We start from the raw sequence: 23,199 nt of genomic DNA on the forward strand, positions 1-23,199 counted from the left end.
TGATTTATAAAGAATGCATAAGAAAACCATTCACTAATAAATGAAGCCAGATTATTAGTGTGTGTGTGTGTTTCATAATTCAATATTTAGGAATGCCAAAAACACTGCTTTGCAAAGAAGCTGATGAAAAATGTAAACAATATAAACCTGCAAAATAAAGTATAGATATCATGGTATTAAATAATGGTAGATCCAGTCAAAGCATGTATAAGCAATATTACATATTGCATATATATGTTTTGAATGGAAATATCTGCCTGCTAATCTTGTCAGTGGAAGCAAAACTTAGGCCTCCAATGATTTGTTTTTCCACAGTTGGATAACCAGAGCTAGTCCAACTGGATTAGCACTTGTTATGAACTGGCTATTCACTCTTCTGAATGAAAATCACTGGTATTTGAGTAACTAAATAAGTATAAATTTTTGATTATAGAAATTGAATGTGTTCCCTGTACTTACTCTGATTCCAACACCTGTAAACTGTTCAACTGATGGGACAATATTTTGTGATTCCTTGAAAATATAAAGAAAAAATTAATTTGTTAATTCCAAAAACAAAATTCATTTAGTTATTATGTAAAATAAAGTAATAAAAATATTTAAAAAAAAAAAAAAAAACATTGAGCATTGTTCATGAAATCTGACTGATTTCTTACTTGTGAAATGAATAATTTACTAAATGCAATGAACACTACATAAAAATGTTAAGGAAATTCATGTTGAGGCAAATTAAATTTAAAATAAAGTCTCTGAGAAATTATTAGTTAAATTAACTTTCTAGGATTTATGTAAGAACACTTTCTTCTTCTTCCAGTCACATAGCTCCCTGAGGAGCTGTTGTGGCCACCAACAAATTCCTCCAACTGCATCGATTGAGTGCTATACGAGCAGCATCGCAAGGTGTCATGCCTAGAAGTTCACTGATCCCATCCTTCCACCTAGTTGCAGGTCTTCCTCTGCACCTCTTAACCTCGGTTTTTCCTTCCATTATAATCTTCAAGAAAAATGTTTTCCCTTCTTACTATATGACCAAAAAATTTGAGTTTTCTTTTGTTTATGCTATGAAGAATTTTAGGTCTGCCAATTTGATTCAATACCCACTCATTTGTTCTTCGATCCAAGTAAAAGACAGGCAGTATTCTCCTGTAACACCACATTACAAATGCCTCAATTTTCTTCCTGTCAACTCTTTTCAGTTTCCACCCTTCACATCCATAAGTGGCAACTGGAAAAAAATTAACGAATCAATGATTCTCAGTTTCGTCTTTAGGGGCAGATCATGATCTCCATAATTTTATCAGATCAGCGACCAACATTTTAGCAATTGCCTGTTGTCTCTTTACATCATTTGAGCAGTCACTATTTTTATTTATTCTTGACCCTAAGTAATATTAAATTCATCAACTTCTTCGATATCTTGCCCATTAACCTTCACTTTACTGGAACCGAGATTATCACTAATCACCATAATTTTAGTTTTACACACATTCAGAAACAATCCTTTTTCTTACTTGCTTCACACACTCTCCTCAGAGTTTCTTTAAGATGATCCTTAGAATTACAAATTTGCACAGTATCTATCATCTGCATAACGAAGGCTGTTTATCTTCAGTCCTCCAATTTTGATGCCAGCCTCTAATCTTCCAAAGCTTCATGCATGATATTTTTGGCATAAAGATTAAAAAGGTGAGGTTAAAAAATACAGCCCTGCCTGACACCGTTACCTATTGTGAAAAAGTCCGCATTCCCCATGTTCATTCTCATAGTTCCTTCCTGTTCTTGGTACAGTAGCTTAATCAGCTGAATTATGTGGATTGGGAAATCCATAATAGTCATCGTTTCCCATAGTTTCTCATGTTGAACACAATCAAATGCTTTTGCATAATCTATAAAACACAAAACGATTGGAACATTCAATTCTTTGCATTTTTCAATAATCAGTCGTAGATTTAAGATCTGGTTCCTTTATCCCTTCTGAAACCTGCTTGCTCTTCTGGCATTTCTTCTTCAAGTGGCCTAACGTAGTGGCCAGCCGAGTGGTCAGGAGTGAGAATGCATAGCACGTGTTCCTTGAGTGGACCGGGGTTCAAGCCCGTGACTATTAAATACGATAAATATTTGAATTGATGATTTATTGTAAACTCTACTGACTTAGTTGTTGTGCCGGAGTATAAACAGAAAAAATTTAAAAATTTAATTTTTATTGAGATTCTGTTTAATATAATTTTAAGAAGAATCTTGCTAGCGTGAAAAATTAGGCTAATAGTCCTGTAATTTGAGCATATTTTCAGATCTCCTTTTTTTGGAAAGGAGATGAAAATTGATTTCTTCCAATCTGATGGCCACCGTCCCGTTTCCCAAATTTTTACAATCATTTTATGAAAAAACTCGGCACCCTTCACACCTGTAGCTTTAATATGATGTGGTTTAATATGTGGCAAGTCACCTGGAATTGATAAAATTCTGCTGGAATTTTATCAATTCCAGGTGACTTGCCACATGTTAGTTCTCTGATGGCTTTTTCGACTTTTTCCTTCAGTGGAACTGGTTCATGATAACACTCTTGAAAAGGGGGGGGGGGGTGGCAGATCATTACTGCCAGCAGGTGCTCGGAAGAGCTGCTCACAGTATTCTTTCCACCTTCCTTTGATTGTGTTCTTCTCTGTTAAAATTTCCCCTTTGTAGTCCTTAATTACATTAAGTTTTGGTTGGAACTTTTGTCTTAAGGACTTAATTACATCATACATCTTTTTAGTGTTGTTTCATTTGTTGTGGTATTCGATTTCTTTACACTTTCAATCGATATAATCCTGCTTGTCCTGGCTAAAACAGCACTTTATGACTTTGCTTAGTTCCTGATACTCTTCATTTCCTTGTACACCCTGGGCATACAAGGAAAATAAGTTTAAAAGTGGCTTCTGTAATCCAAGGCTTCCTGATCTTTGACCTTTCTCTAATGCATCTATTTGCTGAATCCTTAATAATGCTTTTTGTATTTTCCCACAATTCATCAGCCAGCATATCGTCATCTAGTTCTAATAGAGCTTGAAAATGATTGCCTGTTTCAAGCATATAATCATTTGGAATATTTTCTACATCCAATTGTCTAGGGAAAACCTTATTCATGATCTTTTTCAGCTTCAGCTTGAGAACGATGTGGAGTAGCTGATGATCACTGCCACAATCTGCTCCAGGAAGTGTTTTTGCTGTGATTACACTGGAACGCCACCTTTGCTGCATAAGGATATAATCAATCTGATTCCTTGTTTTATGATCAGGAGATTTCCACGTGTAGAGCCTTCTCGGGTGCTGCTGAAAGCAGCTTGTCACATATGACAAGATTGTTCAGATGACAAAATTCAATTAAATTTTCATCCCACTCATTTCTAGTGCCAAGACCAAACCTACCACATTCCGGACTAGAAGAAACTGTCTTGCCTACTTTTGCATTAAAATCACCCATGAGTATCAAAACATCTTTTTTTGGGACCAGATCAAGAGCTGACTGGAGATTTTCATAATAAACGTCCATATCTCTGTCAGTGGATGTTGATGTCAGTGCATATGCAACTAAAACTGTGAGATTTATTGGCTGGCTCTGAAGTCTAACCATCATCATTCTACTATTAATAGGATTGTATTCAAGAAGAGACCTTGAACATTCCTTATTAAAAATGACAGCGACACCATGTTCTTTTATTTGGTCACTTCCAGAAAAAACAAGCAAAAACTCATTTCCAGTTTTGAAATGACCTTGTCCTGTCCACATGACTTCGGTTTCTCCTAAAATGTCAATTTTATACCTTTCCATTTCATTGATGACCATATCCATCTTGCCTTCTTTTAAATTTTTACATTTCGGGTGGCCACGTTTACCCTCTTCTTTCTTAAATTTAACTTTGCAGGGCACACAGCGGCATCTGGGATCTGGTTAACAGAAGTTTTTTGGAGTTGCTTTTGCTGTGGCATCAAATAATGTGGTGGTATGCCATTGCTTACCACATGGCTAATTTTGAAAGGGGCCAGCTTTAATCATAGGAAGAGTCATCCTGCATCTCACTAGATGCTCACACATATATATATATATATATATATATATATATATATATATATTATTTTTTTCCCCGAGTATATTCGCACAATTAATTTTTATAACTTCAGTCAATGAATTTATTCATAACGTAACACTGATTTCATATGTTTTTAAATATTCGCTCCTATATTTCAAAATTTAAATTCCTTTCATTAGCGTTAAACCGCTGCATAATCTTCAGTACTCTTCGAACGTGTTAACCATTAAAGTTATTTTAGTCTTAGAGCCTAAATATTTACCACTCACACATAAAATATATGTCTAATGAATCCTCTTTATCTCTTCTTCCTTACGGTAAGATGTATTTTCAGTTTTTTATGCTTCAAACCACCAAATTTTAATAAACTGAGAGCACATTTAAACACAGCCACTACACGCAGTGCCACTGTAGTCAATGGCAGACTAAAATAGCATATGAATATACATTAGTGCTCATAAGAAAATATCTGGTGAGAAAGAGGAATAAATGCATAATTAGCATTAGTAGAGGCATATGATGCAAGAAAGCAAGCTTATATAGCATCAGACAAAAAAAAAAACTTCCCATTTCACCCATTCATTTTGCTCCAAAAGTTTGTCCACTTCTTCCTTGAATTTATATGAGCTATCAACTTCCACAATGACAGATGGAAGTTTCTTCCAGCAATCAACTACCCATTGGCTAAAGGCAAATTTCCACACATCAATTCAGCATTCCACCAAGGTTTGAGAAAAGGTGGAAAGAGTGTGGACGTTTTTGGAATTGCAGTTGAAGCTGCATGGACTACACTTTCTGTGATGTATGTAACTGTAATATTGATATGCTGACTTAACTGCAGTAAGGTCAAAAGTTGCAGAAGTTGAAAGGCATTCACAGTCAGCATGATCAACTTCCATCATGGTAGTCTAACAGAAAGACAAGATCTCCCATTAATTAGGGTGGTTATCATGGGGAAGCGATCGCTTTCAAACAGATTCTCCTCTACCCACCAAGTAAGTGAAGGGAGAAGAGAAGGTGAGCATATAGAAAGATCAATTGCAGAAAACGTAAAGGCAGGTGAGAGAAAATATGTATTTATTTCCGCATTTAGAAGGGAGAGGTCATTGTCCATGAGCATATGCTCTATGACTTGTTCCATTACATTGATATTAGCACTACCCCACAGGGTGCTATGTCCATTAAAATCCCCAAGTAGTAAGAAAGGGGAAGGCAACTGCATTACAAGATCATCAAGGTCTTTCTGGGAGATATCCGTCACAGGTGGCAAATATATAGAGCAGACAGTCTTTAAAAACCCCACTGTAACTCAACTCAACTTGCTACAGTCTCCATGGTGGTTTTAATATGGAGAGGCTGAAATGGGGTATGGTTGCCCACGAGGATTGCAACTCCTCCACGAGCAGGGGCACCCCCCAATTCTATCCTTGCAAATAATAGCAGTGTTACGCATCCTGGGATCATTATTTGCCCTTAGGTAAGTCTCCTGTAAGCAAAAGCAAAATGGTTCATACTTTTGCAAGAGTATCTCAATGTTTTCTGCACTTTGGCAGAATCCAGAACAATTCCACTGTAGGATTTAGTCATTATGTAGGCAGTATATGAAGTGCTGAGGGCTTGCCTTTATCAGTCTTGTATTTATCTCTTTTGGGGAAGTACGGATGCTGTCCTGTGTCTATTTCCTCCTCTGCAAAGAGTTCCAAGACTGAGTCATCAGGTACCTCCTTCATTTCTACATCCATTTTTACTTGTGTTTGGCAGTTGAGTTTTTGGTGCTGTTACTTTTGCATTAGATTTTGGTAACGCTGCTGGAGCAAAAGGAGGAACTGATATTGAAGTGGCAGCTGCTGAAATTTCTGTGCCAGCTTTTCTGAGCTCAGTAAAAGTGAGCAATGGGCTTAAATTACTCTTTCGGTGGTATACGGTCATTTCCGTTTGAGTTCCAATTGAACATTTCTTGGCAACCTTTTTAGCATGTTGCCTTATTGCCTCTTGGTGTGAAATGTTCAGCACAGCCTTTAGTCTTTGTATTTCCTTTTCTTCCTTCCACTCAAGCATGCTCTAGAGTAGGCAGAGTACTCACCTTGGCAGTTATTGTAGGCAAGGTTTGAAGCCTTACATGACGTCATTTCATGGTCCTTTGAACAGCAAGTGGAAGCAAGAGAAACTCGGCAGGATGTTTGTGAATATCCATATTTCTGACATTCATAGCACAGTAATGGGTTTGGAACATATGGACGTATTGTGCAGTTCAGTTCAGATAACTAGCTTTAACCTCATTAGGTTAGTTTAGTGTATTAAAAATAAGGATGATGTTTCTAGTCGGAACTAGATTCGCATCCCTACATATGAACATTTTATTTGCAGGTGTCACTCCTTGTGATTTCAGTTCTGAACAGATCTCTTCATCAGACAAGTCCAGATAACATTCAGAGATCACACTGGGGATGGGTTAAGTGTCTTATGGGATATTACTGTTATTGGCATTCCCCCAAAAAGGTTAGTACAAAGGAGCTGTTCTGAGTGTTTTTCAAACTTTGTTTCAACAAGGATATCCTCAGAACACAACTGTTTTACAGATTTAGTCTGTGATAGTGATCCCAGGAACGATGAGAGGTGTGCAGTGTATTTTCCCTTCATATTCCGGATTTTCTCCCAGACCACCTCAGCACTGGTAGTCTGGGTAATAGATGATGTGAAACGGATCCATGATTCCTTTAAGGGAGCCTGCCATCGGTTCCAAACCCTTCTGAATAAAGAAGGATGACATTTTCCCTATAGGCTTCTCTCTGGTGGAATAAATCATACTAAGCTTTTCATACCAACTAGGAAACACGGTTCAGGCCTAAACGGATGTCAGATGAATTAATGAGGCTTGTGGCAGAGAAGAAAAATATATGGGGTGCATATAAATTATCAGGCAACAAGAAGTCTAGGGCAGATACAAGCTAGTCTGTAATCAAGTCACAAAGGAGGTTAGGCAGATTATGAAAAATCTTTGGCAAAGGATGCAAAGAAAAACAGCAAAGAGTTCTTTACTTATGCAAACTCTAGAAGGAAGGGGATGAATCAGATTGGTCCATTTAACATAGATGGTTCGACTAGTGATGATCCTGCTCAAGTAGCTGATAAACTGAATGAGTATTTTGCATCTACATTCACACATGAGGAGTTATTCAAGAAGGGAAATGCCAGAAGTTTATCAAACTCTAACAGTGAGCCAAGTGATTTTGTAACAACTGAGAGCAAAGTGCAGGGGAAATTGTTAAAGTTAAACATAAAAAAGGCACCTGGGGTGGATGCAATCTATCCAGTTATTATTATTATTATTAGCAATATGTTGTAAGGAAGCTTGAGGCTTATGCTGCACCAGACAAAAAAAATTCCACGAGTTACACTGCAGGGGGGGGGAGCACAGGACTGGGGACTGGATATACCAAGCCCATTTTATTGAAGGATACAGCGCGGGAAGTTAGCAAATGCTTGGCCATATGAGAGCATCCTCAGAGTCAGGGGAGGTCCCCACGGACTGGAGATGCGCAAATGTATCCCCAATTCACAAAGGAGGTTCAAAGGGTGTCACAAATAATTATAAACCCATTAGTTTAACTTCTGTTCAGGGGAAAATAATGGTGTGATAAAGAGATGATAAAGGATGACCTAGACAAAACTGCAAAAATAGTTCAGACACAGTATGGGTTTGTTAAGGGGAAGTCTTGTCTGACCAATTTAATTGTGTGCTATGATGTGGTCACAAAGGAACTGGAGGCAAAAAATTCTGATATCATATACTTGGATTTCAGGAAAGCAATTAATACTGTTGCACATGGAAGACTGCTGTACAAATTTGAGCAGTATGGCATTAAAGGTAAGTTGCTGCAATGGATAAAGGGATGGTTGAATGGGAGAAGGCAGAGAGTGGTAATAAATAAATGGACACTGCTCTATGTGGACTAATGTTATTAGTGGAGTCCCCCAGGGTTTGGTGCTGGGCACATTGTTATTTTGTGTATTTTTCAATGATATCGATGAAGGTATATCGGGCTTAATGTCCAAGTTTGCAGATGATAAAAAGGTTGGCAGGGTTGTTAATGACAGTAAAGGCAGCATGCTACTGCAACAGGATCAAGAAAAGTTAGGCAGATGGGTTGAGAAGTGACAAGTGAAGTTTAACATTGACAAATGCGAAGTACTGTTTATGGGAAGCAGTAACCCCAGAGTAACGGACCAACTGTGTGGTACTACACAAAGAGAGGTGGAGAATGAAAAAGACCTGGGTGTAATTGTGCAATCAGATATTAAGTTCTCTGAGCAGTGCAGACAGGCTTCCAGAGCAGGTCATGGGGTTTTGTCAATAATATTTACAAATTTTGCTAGCAGAGACAAGGAGGTGATTATCCCTTTGTATAAGACAATGGTCAGGCCACATTTAACTGCATACAGGTCTGGATGCCTCATTTTAGGAAGGATGTAGAGTTGCTAGAATGAGTACAGAGAAGGGTAACAAGATTGGTGAGAGGAACGAAGTGGTGTGCTTAAGTGCTGCAAGTTGCTTGTTTGTTTTGGTTTTTAGGAGCATTAGCAACTAAGGCCATATTGCTCCAGGAATATGCGGTGGTCATTCCCTGAACTTTCCGCATCCTTCGTATTTGGTAGTGATGGGCTCGAACCCCGGTCTAATCAAGAAGAGTGTGCTATGCACGCTGCTCCTTCCCACCTGGCTACGGAGGCGCCGATGCAAGTTTCAGAACCTGGAGAATAGACACCTATGAGATGATCTGATTGAGGCGTATATATAAGGCCTTGAATCAATTGAGCAGGCTCAATGCTGTCAGGATACTTCCGTTTGCTCAGATTAAGAACCTGAGGTGGTACAGATTCAAACCGAGGAAAGACTTGTAGAAGAGATGTACGGAAGTTTGCCTTTAGCCAGCGGGTAGTTGATTGCTGGAATAGACTCCCGTCTGTTGTTTTGGAAGTTGATAGCTTAAATAAATTTAAGGCTGAACTAGAGAAACATTTGGAGTCACTGGATGGGTAAAATGGGGAGGTTTTTTTTTTTGGCAGATGCTGTATAAGATTGCTTTCTTGTGTCATATGCCTCAACTAATAAGGTAACGCTAATAAGGTAGTATCTAGGTGTTGGGACCTGATAACATTTCTGTTCTGGGCCTCTTTGCTGAAGTGGTGGTTTCTGCACTAATGTCAATGACTTCTGATAGGGACCGTGTTAGGTCCCCAGAAGAAAAATTTATATTATCAGGATTCAAAATGGTTTTGCGTTTAGTTCAGTGCCCAGGCCACGGACCACAAAGTGACGCCTACTACCTGGCAAGCAATAACCTGCACCTCTGTCAGCCTGAATCCTGTCCAGCGGATCTTGAGGGTAGCAGATGGCATTCATACGGTTGACTCTTCGAGGCGAACCCACTATCCATTTTGAATTTCCATTCAAAACAGGGAAGCAAAGTTAATTAATGATTCGTCTCTAACAGTCTCACCACTCTCTGTCTCAGAGACATTCTGTTTCTGCTGCATGCCTTTTCTATAGGTACTTCCATGGGCACTGTTCTTCCGAATTGGCTTCTATATTTCTCACTCTCTCTTCCGAAGCAATTGTATATGCATCATAACCATTCTATTCAACAACCTTCCTTCATAAGTATTTTCTGAAAATTACAATCTACAGAAGTCCAAGCCTAATGTCTACAAATATATTTTTTTATCTTTTCAACCTTCAACCCATGCACAGTACTAAGTACTGTGCATGGGTTGATTTGTTTCTCAAGGACCAAGTTGGTCCTTGAGGTTGTCACAGACATTCTCTCAGATATGCAAGACAAGTTGTACTTGCTACCTTGGGAGTCTAAAACACTGATGGAACTGATATTCGGGTGACATTCAAGTCAAGTGAACACAATTTCGGCGAAGCCCAGACGGTCTGTGACAGCCAAACGTTCTGTTTGCACCTTCACGATGGTGGGACTGTTAATAATTCTGGGTATAACCTCCATGCACAAGCACACTGTGGGTGACCACCCAGGTGTGAACTAACATAAGCAGGGGTTGAGGTGTGGTGCCCAAACCACATGGAGGAATGCCGTCCCTCTGTGTTACCAGGCAATACCAAGCTGTAGATGACTCTCATCAACCAGTGCAATACCACCACTTTGCTTATTGGAGGCTTGAAGTGGTGGAACCCATGTTTAATCTCCAGAGATAAGTTCCGGTCAACTAGTCTCCAGAGCTAAGTTCCAGTCAAGAAAAGGAAATTACGATGCCTTAAGGTGCTACATGGCCTCTATTAACAGGGTAGATATCGCACAGAGAACAAATACAATTGAACTGTGGTATGCTTTTAAAACATTAATCACAGATGCCTTGAATGCGTAATTAAAAAAAAAAAAAAAAACTCCACGAAAAGGGTTCCAAGTTGGATGAATAGTGAAGTTGCCACATTACTTGAGCAGAAAAAAGTGGCATGACGTTACAGAGCATTAAAAAGTACTAAAGCCTATAACAGCTAAGATCCCAAAATGGGAAGCATTCAAAGAACTTATCTTGGAAGCTACTAGGCTTTACATACCAACTAAGAAATATTGTTCAAGGTTTAGGTCTAAATGGATGTCAGATGAACTAATGAGACATATGGCAGATAAGAAAAATGCATGGGATACATATAAATTAACATGTGACACAGAAGCCTATGATAGATATAAGTTGATCTGTAACCAAGTTACAAAGGAGGTTAGGCAGGTGAAGGCAGATTACGAGAAACCTTTGGCAAAGGATGCAAAGAAAAACAGCAAAGAGTTCTTTACTTATGTAAACTCTAGAAGGAAGGGGATGAATCAGATTGGTCCACTTGATATTGATTGTTCAACTGTTGATGATCCTACTCAGGTAGCTAACAAACTAAATGAATAATTTGCATCAACATTCACACATGAGGAGTTATTCAGCAAGGGGAATGTAGGCAGGTGAAGGCAGATTACGAGAAACCTTTGGCAAAGGATGCAAAGAAAAACAGCAAAGAGTTCTTTACTTATGTAAACTCTAGAAGGAAGGGGATGAATCAGATTGGTCCACTTGATATTGATTGTTCAACTGTTGATGATCCTACTCAGGTAGCTAACAAACTAAATGAATAATTTGCATCAACATTCACACATGAGGAGTTATTCAGCAAGGGGAATGCCAGAGGTGTATTCACCCCTGGCGGCAAGATAGATAATCTTGTAATAACTGAGAGTAAAGTGGCGGAGAAATTGTTGAAGATAAACACAAGAAAGGCACCTGGGGCGTATGGGATCTATCCAGTTATATTAAAGGAGGCAGCAAAGGAAGTAAGCACATCCTTAGCCATAATTATGAGAGATTCCTTGGACTCAGGGGAGTACCCATAGACTGGAGATGCACAAATGTGACTTTAATTCACAAAGCAGGATCAAAGGCTGACACAAGTAATTATAGACCTGTGAGTTTAACTTCTGTTCCAGGAAAATTAATGGAGGCACTGGTTAAAGAAGCACTGCAGGATCATCTAGACAAGACTTCAGTTATAACTCAGACACAGCATGGTTTTGTTAAGGGGAAGTCTTGCCTGACCAATCTGATTGGATACTATGATGCAGTCACAAAAGAACTGGATGCGAGGAATAACTTTGATATTATATACTTGGATCTTAGAAAGGCTTTTGATACTGTTGCACATGGAAGACTGCTGCACAAATTGGAGCAGTGTGGCATTGGAGGCAAATTGCTGCTATGGATAAAGGGATGGTTGAGTGGGATTTGTTGTTATTGAGTTTAAAGACACAAGGGCAACGGTTGAGTGGGAGAAGACAAGAGAGTGGTAATCAATGGACACTGCTCATTGTGGACTAATGTTATTAGTGGAGTCCCTCAGGGTTCAGTATTGGTGAACAAACTTTCTTCCATTCGCACAAGATTAGTGAATTATGAAGAAAGGCTTAAATTTTGCAAATTACAGTGTCTGGAAACTAGGCACCTGCGAGGTGATTTCATTGAGGTGTATAAAGCCTTGAATGGTTTGAGCATGTTCAATGCCGATGGGATTCTTCCTCTTGCTCAGAATAATCACCTGAGAGGGCATAAATTCAGATTGAGGAAAGACAGATGTAGGAAAGATGTGCAGAAATCTGCCTTTAGCCAGCAGGTAGTTTGTTGGTGGAACAGACTTCCATCCTTCGTTGTGGAAGTTGATAGCCTAAATAAATTTAAAGCTCAGCTGGACAGGTATTTTGAATGAATGGAGGCGTGAAGTGGAAGTGGTTTTTTTTTTTTTTTTTGTTTTTGGCTGATGCTGCATAAGCTTGCTTTCTTGCATCATATGCCTCTACTAATGCTAATGTTAATAACCTCAAAACATATCAATCAAACTACATGAAGGAAGAGATGGGAGATTGCCGGAGCTTTGCTCTGGAGACTAAACACAGGTTTATCATTTCCAGCCTCCAATAAGCAAAGTGGTGCCTCTGTAGCCAGGTGGGCAGGAGCAGCAGTGCGTAGCACACGCTTCTTGATCAGACCGGGGTTCGAGCCCGTGACCACCAAATACGGAGGATGCAGAAAGGTCAGGAAATGACCACCGCATATCCCCGGAGCAATATGACCTTAGCTGCTAATGTTTCTAAAAAAAACCAAATAACAACAACAACAATAAATAATAACAACAATAAGCAAAGTGGTGGTATTGTACAAGTTTATGAGTGTCATCTAGCACCTAGTATGGCCTGGTAACACAGAGGGGCATTCTTCTCTGTGGCATGGAGCCCACATGTTGGCTACCGCTTTTGTTGGTTCACAGCTGGGTAGTCACCTCCCAGTATACTAGGTTCAGTATTTCAGGACCTGCACACAGTGGTTATACCCAGAGCATTATCATGAAGGTGCAAGCAGAGAATCTGATTGTTACAGACCGACTGGATTTCACTGAAATTCGGCCACTTAACCCAAGTATCAGCAAGCTGTAGCTTGCTATACCCAATATAATGTCTGTGACAAGCTTCTAAGGCATAATGGTCACTCCAGTCCCAGCAGGACCTACCTTAGGCCTAGGCAAACTAGACACACCTAGGGCCCATTCTTGGGGGGGACTCACAAAAGGAAATGGACACGGTCAAAATCGACGATATCCAGTTGCGTAATGAAGAGTATGGGTGCTCGTGTTCCTTTTAAAATTTGCAAATAAAATATACTTTCAAATTATAATGTAGCTTCTAGTCAAAATGCACATGCCACTGATATGTTCAGATTTGTATATACTTCCTAATTTTCTGAGGGCCCTTTTGCCCTATTTTTTTTACTATTAAAGTAGGAGGTCCTGTTCATAATAAACATGGGTCCCAAAAAAACTTTTCCTAGAGCCCACATATCCTCAAGTTAGGCCCTGGGTCACAGGTATTACCCTTAACACTGAAGCTTTTTACAGACTTGTCAAAAATTAGTTTATAGGCTGGTCAGTTGTATAATGGAAATATCTATGCACTTATACAACTGGATATGTTATCTTTTTGAAGGAAACATGAAAATATGGAATCTTTTCTCAAAAGAATTAATTAAACAAGATATAACTGGAAAATTTGTTGTGATTTGAATGTGGTTGCACTTTTGATTTGTAACTTGGTTTCACAAAATTTTGCTACTTGTTGTGTGCATAACAGCAATGCAGCACAGTGGGTATCCAGGTATCATCATGGGGGGGGATGGCGACCAAGTCCAGGTATCATTGCAAAGGGGGGGGGGACATGGTGACCAGGGTTTTGATGTTTTTTTTTTTTTTTGAAAGATCGCCTCCTGCCTTCTTCTTCTTTAATTTCAAATTTTTGGTTAAGGGGGACATATGCCCTTTCTACCCACCCCCCGAATACTACCACATCTACCATCTACACAAGAAGATAAGGAAAAGATTTTATTGCTCCTTTTCATAGCAAATGAAACAATGAAAAACTTTATAAGGTATAATTAAAAAGTTATAAAAGCAATGGACAAAAAATGAGTTTCCAATACCTAAAACAAATATTTCATAGACTTGGTAATGTAAAGATAAAAGAGGGAACATCCAATGGCTCACAAATAAAGATAGATATGCAAAAATCAGAAATGAAAACATTTTGAGTTCATAAAAATTTAAGTTTTGTTACAGCTTGTTAATTGATTTGTTAATAAACTAGTAAACAAAAAAAAACTCATTAATTTTTCTCAAAAACCAGACAGCAAAATTTCAAGGTCAGGTTCAAGCACTAGAAAGTAAATATGGATAGAACATCTTATTACAAAAAAATACAAAACAAATGTTTGAATTCATTGGCAAGTATAATTTAAAAAAAGAAAAAGGGTTCGGAATATATTTAAATACACCACACTTGTCAACTAACTAAAAAACATGAAAATTTACTTGAGTGGAATCATCATTTTCTGTCTTCATTACTAAAGTAGCATGACCTTGAGGTACCAATTTCTTGAAAACTTCACTAAAATACTTGGACACCTGTTTAAATGTCAGCTGGATGGCTTCATACTTTCTCTGTTCTAGAACATTCATCAGTTCCATGATAGACTGGAAAAAAAAAATAAATAAAATAATAAAATAAAATAAAATTATATGCATAGTGGGATGTCAGTTACCTATACTAAGTGGGCAACTGTCCAGCTGACAATTAATTTTGACCCATTTTTTATAATATCCAAAACTCCTAATTTCCCTACTTTACATTTAGTCTTATATCATTAACAATTACCTAATTTTTTTTAAATATCAATTATATCATTGATGAACAGCATATGTTTAATCGCTTCACAAATAATGCAATAAAAAGGAGCATACTAAAAATAATAAAACTAAATTTACTTACAAATAAGCAATTATGCAGGTAAAAAACATTTTAAAATACAACTACGTTTACAAATCAAAATTTTCTTTGTATTCTTTTATTATTTTTTCTGTACATATGTTTTTAATAGCCATATTACAAATTACATACAGTGAAACTTCTCCTAATGGACACCTCTCGTTAACGGACATCTCTCTACAACGGACATTTTCAAATTCCCCAACTCACCTCCATTGGTTTTAACGTGTTTGCAGCTTCTGCCTAGCGGACATTCTCTGTAACGGACGCGGACAGGCAATCTGCACTGTTTCGTTTAGATTAGCACTTAATTTGATCTCCCCGTAACGGACAGCGGGCGAGCTCACGGCCCTTTTTCTAGGAACGTTTTTTCCACGTATTGCCTCAATCGTGTGTTTATTTTCTATTTCCGATTCTCTGAATTTTATCAAGGTTTGCGTCGCGGTTCTAAACCCTTTTTCAAGAATTTTAAGGCACGTGTAAAACTTCTGATGAATTCGGTGTGTGCAGGGGGGGGGGGAAATATGGTCTGCCTTTCGTCTTTTCAGTTTTGTTCAGTGTCGTGTGAAGTGCATAATGTCTTCTCGTAAACATTTAACTTTAAAAGATAGTCGAACTCATTAATGCGTATGATCTGCAAAAAAATAGTGTTCGCAACCTCGCTGTAAAATTCAAAATCGGGAAGACATCCTAAAGAAAAAAAATGAACTGCTCAAACAATTTTGGCAACACGGAAATGATCAGGTTCAAAAATCATTCCCGAAAACTGTTGGACTTCAAATTTGTCGCGCATGTGCTAAAAAAATTCCCATTAATGGGCCTATTATTAGGGAAAAGGCTTTGGAGGTTGCGAAATCTATGGGAGTAAATGAGTTCAAAGCTTCTGTGGGATGGCTAGACAAGTTCAGAACTCGGCATAAAATTTCTTGGAAAACCATAAGTGGTGAAGGTGGATCTGTTGATACTGGGGTTGTAACAGAGTGGACCGTCAAATTGGAAGATTTATGTCGTGATTTTGAAGCTAAGGATATTTGCAACTGTGACGAAACAGGGTTGTTTTTTTAAAGCTCTTCCTGAAAAAAACAGAGTCTTAAAAATGAAAAGTGCCAGGGCGGAAAAATTTCTAAGTAACGCTTGACTGTACTATTGTGTACAAATATGCTAGGAGACTTTGAACAACCTCCTGTTATAGGAAACCCACAAAATCCTCGTTGTTTCAAGGGCATAAAGTTGAATCTTTTGGATGTTGACTGGAAGTCTAATAAAAAAGCGTGGATGACACGAGATATCATGAGCGAATGGATAAGTCACTTTAACCAAAACATGATTCGTCAAAACAGAAAAATTATTCTTTTCGTGGATAATGCTGCATCTCACCCGCACATTGAATTGTCCAACATTCAAATCGTTTTTCTGCCACCAAACACATCTGCAGTGTCAGCCCTTGAATCAAGGGATAATAAAAAATTTTAAACTTCACTACAGAAAATGTGTTTTAAGACATCTCATTGCAAACATGAACGATGTAACATGTGCGAGTGACCTTGCAAAGAAAATCAGCATCCTAGATGCGATTCAATGGATTTCCTCTTCAGTAAACGCAATTAGAAAACAAACTGTCATGAACTGTTTTGTAAAGTCTGGCTTCTCAAACGCAAAAATTGAAGTTGTGAACAGCAATGTGGAGCACCAAGAAGAACAAGAACTTCAACATCTATTGATAATGTATGATACTTCAGCTACAAGTGACCCTGGCTACAAAGATATAGACTCAAACCTCACTACAGAAGATGGTGCTCTAGATATCAATGATATTATCATCGATATTTTTCAAGAAGTTCCTCATGAGGATGAAGAAATGGAAGGAGGTCATTCTGTAGAAGAACATATTAACGACGAACCACCGATGAAAATAGAAGAAGCACTCATACAAATCAATCGTTTAAAAATGTTTTTCGCCGCTGAAGAAGATACTGAAGGACTTTCGATGGTTTCTTCACTCCAAACAAATGTTGAAAACAAAATTATCAGCCGGAAGAAGGTGCAGAAGAAAATAAGTGATTACTGTATGTATTTTTCTTAAGATAAAGTCATAATATGCATAGCACAATTGTATGTATATTATTTACAAAAATATTGTGCAAAATCTGTATATAATTTAATTTAATTTTACATTAAACGTTTAACGATTTTTCTTTATCTCTTGTGTATGTAATTGTATATTATTTACAAAAATATTGTTCAAAATCTGTATATATTTTAATTTAATTTTACATTAAACGTTTAACGATTTTTCTTTCTTTCTTTTTTTTTTTTCCTCCCTCAGACTTCTTGTTAGCGGACACTTCTCTCTAACGGACACATTTTCGTTCCCCATGGCTGTCCGTTAAAGGGAAGTTTCACTGTATTTATGTTTTGTCCATTTCTCTAGACAGTGGACAAAGTAACAAGATACAGGGTCACCTTCCTATATATATAAACAGAAAAATACGATACAGAGAGGAACTGTTTAATGTTACTTCATGTAAAAAATATTTTTAAAGACTAATTCTTTGCCTCTCATTGGTATATCACAGTAGCCATGTTTAAAATTTTATTGTTTTTTTTTCAATTTAGAAATAAAATCAAATCCTCTGGGATGGATTGCATTTCCACAACAATATTTCCTCATCTCTAAATGATTATATATTTTCTGTTTTTAAAAAATAACATGAATTATTAGAAACCGATTTTTTTTTTGTTTGGCACTGAAAAGAGATGCCAGGCAAGTGAGAGCATCTGAGTCATACTTCCACTCTCATGTGGAACCTGCAGGAAGCCAATGATCTCTGTGTGTGGAGTTCTGGTTCAGCAGAAACCAAATGCAACAGCTGACAAAATAAAGCACATCTGTTTTTAAATTGGTGTGTGTGTGGGGGGGGGAAGCCAAAGCAATTCTTTACAAATTTGAGAATGTAGCATTAGAAGCAAGTTGCAAGTTGCTGATAAGCATAGAGGGATGGTTGAGTGGCCGAAAACAGAGAGTGGTTATAAATTGGCATTGCTCTACTTGGACTAATGTTATTAGTGGAATACCCCCCCCACCCTAGGATTGATGATGGGCCCTTATTGCTTTATTTATTTATTAATGATATTTATTAATAAATAAATATTAAACATATCAAACTTGTTGTATAAGTTTGAAGGATGATTAATGACAGGAATCAAGGCATACTACTACAAGATTTAAAAAGATTAGACCAGTGGGCTGAGAAGTGGCAATTAAGGTGGAGAATGAAAGATATCTAGAGGTAACTGTACAGTCTGTCATGAAGTTTTTTGAGCAGTGCAGACCAGCTGCTAGGACTCATGGTTTTCTGTCAATGATATATAGGAATTTTGTCAGTGGGGAAAACAGAACAATTATCCTGTTGTGCAAGGTAATGATTAAGTCACATCTTGAGTGCTGCATACTGCAAATCTCATTTTAAGAGGGACGTGGATCTGATGTAAATGGAAGTAGTGAAGAGTAACTAGATTAATCAAGGACACAAATGGGTACTTTTATTATGAAAGGCATCGGTTCTACAAATTCACAACTTGGAAACCTGTAAGGAGACTTGATTAAAGTGTTTCAGGTTTTAAATGGTTTAAGGTAATTAAATGCACTGATGGCATTCCCACTCTTTCTCAGACAACACATATAAGGGAGGGAATTAAACTGTAAAAGGATGGCTCCAGGATAAAGTGTGAAAATTTGCTTTCAGCCAGAGATTAACAGATTGTTGGAACAAACTCCCAGCTGGTGTTTGAGGAATAAATTTAAGGAAGAATAAGATAAATTATTACATGCAAAATCCAGGCAGGGTGTTTTTTTTGCTGATGTTTTATAAGCTTGCTTCCTAAAGTTCTAATATTTTTGGCAAAGGGAACAGTCATATGCAGATATAAAAATTGGAATAAAATAGCATTTCACTGTGTATAAACATAGTTTATAACACATTACTATGTTATAAACTATGTTAATTCTTGGGGACTACACATTAGTACACAAGAAAATTAGATCTACAGGTAAATCTTTTTAAATTCTGATGTTGCATAATATATAAATTTACTAACAAATGTAGGTCTAATAAGGAATTGTTGGAGACAAAGATTACTGTTCAGACAGGGAGTTTATTGGCTGAAGCAAGTTGTCCTTGGTTAGAAGATTTGGTTATAGCTTACAGTTTCAGGGTCATCTGGAGGGATGTTAGAGAGAGAGACTGCTTTCTGCATGCAGCCTTCAGCTATTCTCACTGACCAGTAAAGTTGGGAATTCCCATTGCTACTTGCAATAGGACTGTTGATTGTGGGAGGGGGAGTGAATTGAGGTAGAAGAGGGCGGACTATTTGGAAAGGGGAAGAGAATTATCAGGTGAAGTCAACTCCTTTTAGTGTTTTTCTGCTTCTAGAATCTTGGAGTCTTTCAGGTTGGAGCTGTGGCCTTGGGAGATACAGTCAGTCCTCGTATAACATGGTAGTGGTGTTCCTAGAAATCCCCGTGCAATGCAAAATCATGCAATATAAATAACAGGCCTTAAGGGAAAAATAGAGTTAGGTGCCGACCACGCAAGACTGAACACACATTTGTAACCAAAACATTACCAAATGCAATAACTAATCATAGTAAAATACGTAAGTATTTTATTGGAATATAATTTTATTGATTTTTATGGAATAAAATATTGCTAATACTTTTATCGTAAACAAACTTGTTACTGATCTCTTCTTTGTTTGATTTTCTATCCAAACAGACATTCCATCTCTTCCAATTCTTTGTCTTGATCTAATGTATTTTGTTAGACTTGAGTTGTTCCTGCTATAAAAGTTGCTTTTATTTTCTCTGTATACTTTCTAATCGTTCTCAGCGGTTAGGTTATGTTAGGAAATTAGGGTTTCCTAACTTCGTCTGTCACACTGATATGGCAATCAATATATTGTTCTCAACTTCTACAGCCACTATTGATAACATGTGCAGTCTGTTTACCGAGAATGTAGGGAGAAACTGCAGTAATGGCAAACCAGCTTGATCAGCAAGTTTCCCGTAGTTTGCTGTGGTTCTCATGTTGGCTTTCTTTACCTTTTCCGCCTTTCCTTTTTCTCTCTGAACTTGCAGTATCTTCACCAGCACGCTTCCTTTTCACACTGTTTTCAAGTATTTTACTCATTTTTAGGGAATAAAGCAAAATTACAGCATAAAAAGAACAAAAATGAGGAGGTATGTTTGATATGCACAAAACAGTGTGCGTGTAGCAAATGAGTAGACAACGCAGTAAGTGTTGTATTCAGCTGTTGTGATTCCGCTGCATTCAACTGCCATTTCTTGCAAACGCAAAGCCGAATCGCGTATGATCGAATTCGTGTAGTGTAAACTTGTGTTATATGAGGACTGACTGTACTGTGAAATGTCACATCACACTGGATGCTAAATTGCCATGGTAGGGATGGCCTGCAACCTTTCATACAGGCTTTCAATCCCTGTGTGTAGATCTTGTTGCACTCATTGCAGATTACCCTTGGAAGGAAACAGAGGTGACTTTTAGGGAGAGGTGACATGTCTACTTATTGTCTGAATTGTCCTGTGGGCAGCAGGATCCCTAAACTGATTCACTGCTTTCTCCATATTTCTTTCAAGTAACTGTGGGGATAACTGTTATCCTGTAGCAGAATCCTGTTTTTGAGCTCTTTTAGTGCAAGCATTAAAGGTGGAAGATTTTTAAGGCTCTAACTGAGGCACTTGTTGATGCTTGTTATCATAGAGATGGGATGATTGAATCAAAAATTAAGTCTGCTCCCTGCATCAGTGTGTTTGTGATTTATGATAGTGGATAAAGTATTGTTAATGTTCCAGATTCAGGAAGGGGGTTGGCTTACCTTTTTTCAATTCCTGGGAAATGCCATGTTCACACCTTGTGAACTGAGATGGAATGAAAACCATCCAAATTAAATTATCTCTGCTGTGGCTCCATTTCATGAAAATATTGTCTCCATACTGAAGCCAGAGCCTAATGGGAACACCTGATGTGAGAAAATGACCATTCTGTCTGAATTTCAAAGTAGTCAAATTGTTGGTGCATGTTTAGCAGGGGCATTGATAACTAATACTGCCGATCTGTTTAATGTATCAAGAGAAAATATATTTAAAGTGATGTTTACATTCAACAAGTATGGAAAAATGAAATCTGATAGGATAAATTGTGGCAGAATGAAGTTCAGTAAAAGAGACTGCCACACACTGAAAAGGATTTTAGCCCAGAAACATAAATCTATTGCCTCAAAAATAACTGCAGAACTTAATGATAGTCTCGGCAATCCAGTTTGGTAAGAACTTCATAAAGTTGAAATTTATGATAGAGCCACTTGTTACGGACATAATGCTAGAAATAGGATACAACAGTGTAAGGAGCACAACTACTGGACACTTGATGATTAAAAATGCTATATTTTCAGACGAATCATTGTTCATATTTTTTTCAACATCAGAGAGAGTTTACATTTGGCAAATGAGGTATCAACATAAGCAAGAATCAAGGTATGGTGTCCACATCACACAAATGAATAGATAGTCGACCCTTGTGTCACCAGCCTTTTATCACCCAGTACAATAACACCATACTGCTTATCGGAGACTTGAAGTGGTGAAAACCATGGTTAGATTCCCCAGAAAAGTTCTGGCATCTTCATATCTCTTCTATCATGCAATATGAATCATGTCTTTTGAGGTTATGACAGGGACCATGGTAAGATCCAGTATTCTTTAGATTTCAAGGAAACTGCTATGGTCTAATTCTATAACAACAGGAAAAATATTCAGTAGGTCATATGCTTGGCACATGCAGAACTCTGCGTTAAAGATGAAGGGGGAACCTAATGCAGTTTTGAAGTCCATGCCAAAATATTTGGCAAATATGAATATTAAAAACATAACACATAAGCATATTTGAAAAATTACACCAGAAAGTTGACTTATATAAGGAAGAAGAGAAAACTTTCCACAATGCCATAAAAGACATGGTTACTAGGAATTTTTTGTGAAAAAGTTGAAAAAGGTTGCAGGTATGTTAGCATTACTGCTGAGGAAGAATATTGTCTTTTCACCATATGAAACTGTGTTGCTTTAAGCACCATTAGCAGACCGCTGTTTGATGATCCATATCACTGTGCAATTGTAACCATTTCAGACTTTGTAAGACTGGAAATTGCACTGAAGGAGGTATATATCTCCTGGATATCCTCTTCACTTGTGTGGGCTATTTAGAATCCAGCTTGATACTACTACTGCTAACTTCTTGGCAGCTCGGATACTTTGTATTTCCTTGGAAATTATTAACCATTCTTCCAATAACTACCTGACCAACTGAAGACTGGAATTTTTTTAACGAAACAAAAGTAAATAAATGATTTCAAGTGCCTGGCATTTCACAAATATGCCGTTGTTATGTTGTTGTTATTTGGTTTTTAGGAGCATTAGCAACTAAGGCCATATTGCTGCGGGGATATGCGGTGGTCACGGGCTTGAACCCTGGTCTAATCAAGAAGCGTGTGCTACGCACTGCTGCATCTGGCTACGGAGGTGCCTCACAAATACGCATGGTCATTCCACAATGTATGCATTGTTCTGAATCTGCTATTCCTTTGCTAACTCCCCCCCCCCAACCAAATCAGATAGAGGGCAGATGGTAGCACCAGTTCTAAGTACATAACAATTAAAATCAACTCTGCTCTCTCTCTCTCTCTCTCTTGTTTAGAATTCATCATTATCGATCTATCTAGAAAGAAATATAAAATTATCACAGTACTAGTATTACCATGAAAGCACACAACTAAATTCACTACAGTGCAAGACTTATGCAGTACCAGTACCCTTCAACCACTTCACAAATAACTTGTAAAAGAATAAGAGGAGTTTACCTCGTTCTTTTACAAATACTGAGATCAACATAGAACGGATTGAGCATCACAGCTCTCTGGTTTATACTATTAACTTATAAATTTGAGAAAATATTTTCATAAAAGGAAAGGGATGAATTTAAATATATAAAAAAAAGTTACCTTATGTCCTCTATCTAACTCTTCTTTCCTTTTCACAAGTTTTTCTTTCTGTTCTGAAAAATTTATGAACTGATCCAGAGCTTTTTTATTTACATGGCTATACTTCTTTAATTCTTGGTTACACTGCTCTAACTTCTTGAACAGCTAAATAAAGTACATAAAGGATTTAAAATATATTTTGA

At 37.6% G+C, this 23,199-nt stretch overlaps 1 protein-coding gene across 2 annotated transcripts in view; it reads right to left on the reverse strand.

Annotated features, from left to right (window-relative positions):
* Nucleotides 1-23,199, reverse strand: part of SMC3 (structural maintenance of chromosomes 3) — a 616,656-nt gene that overhangs the window by 67,860 nt on the left and 525,597 nt on the right. For both annotated transcript variants that reach the window (XM_090374164.1, XM_090374163.1), the window contains exons 26-28: nt 23,018-23,161; nt 14,491-14,652; nt 460-513 (exon numbers count right to left, since the gene is read on the reverse strand). In XM_090374164.1, the coding sequence (XP_090230290.1) occupies nt 460-513; nt 14,491-14,652; nt 23,018-23,161 (360 nt within the window). The remainder of the gene's footprint in view (nt 1-459; nt 514-14,490; nt 14,653-23,017; nt 23,162-23,199) is intronic.

The sequence above is a fragment of the Mastigoproctus giganteus genome, chromosome 5 (assembly GCF_048544385.1).
Source record: "Mastigoproctus giganteus isolate SK-2022 chromosome 5, ASM4854438v1, whole genome shotgun sequence".
Lineage (NCBI taxonomy): Eukaryota > Metazoa > Arthropoda > Arachnida > Uropygi > Thelyphonidae > Mastigoproctus > Mastigoproctus giganteus.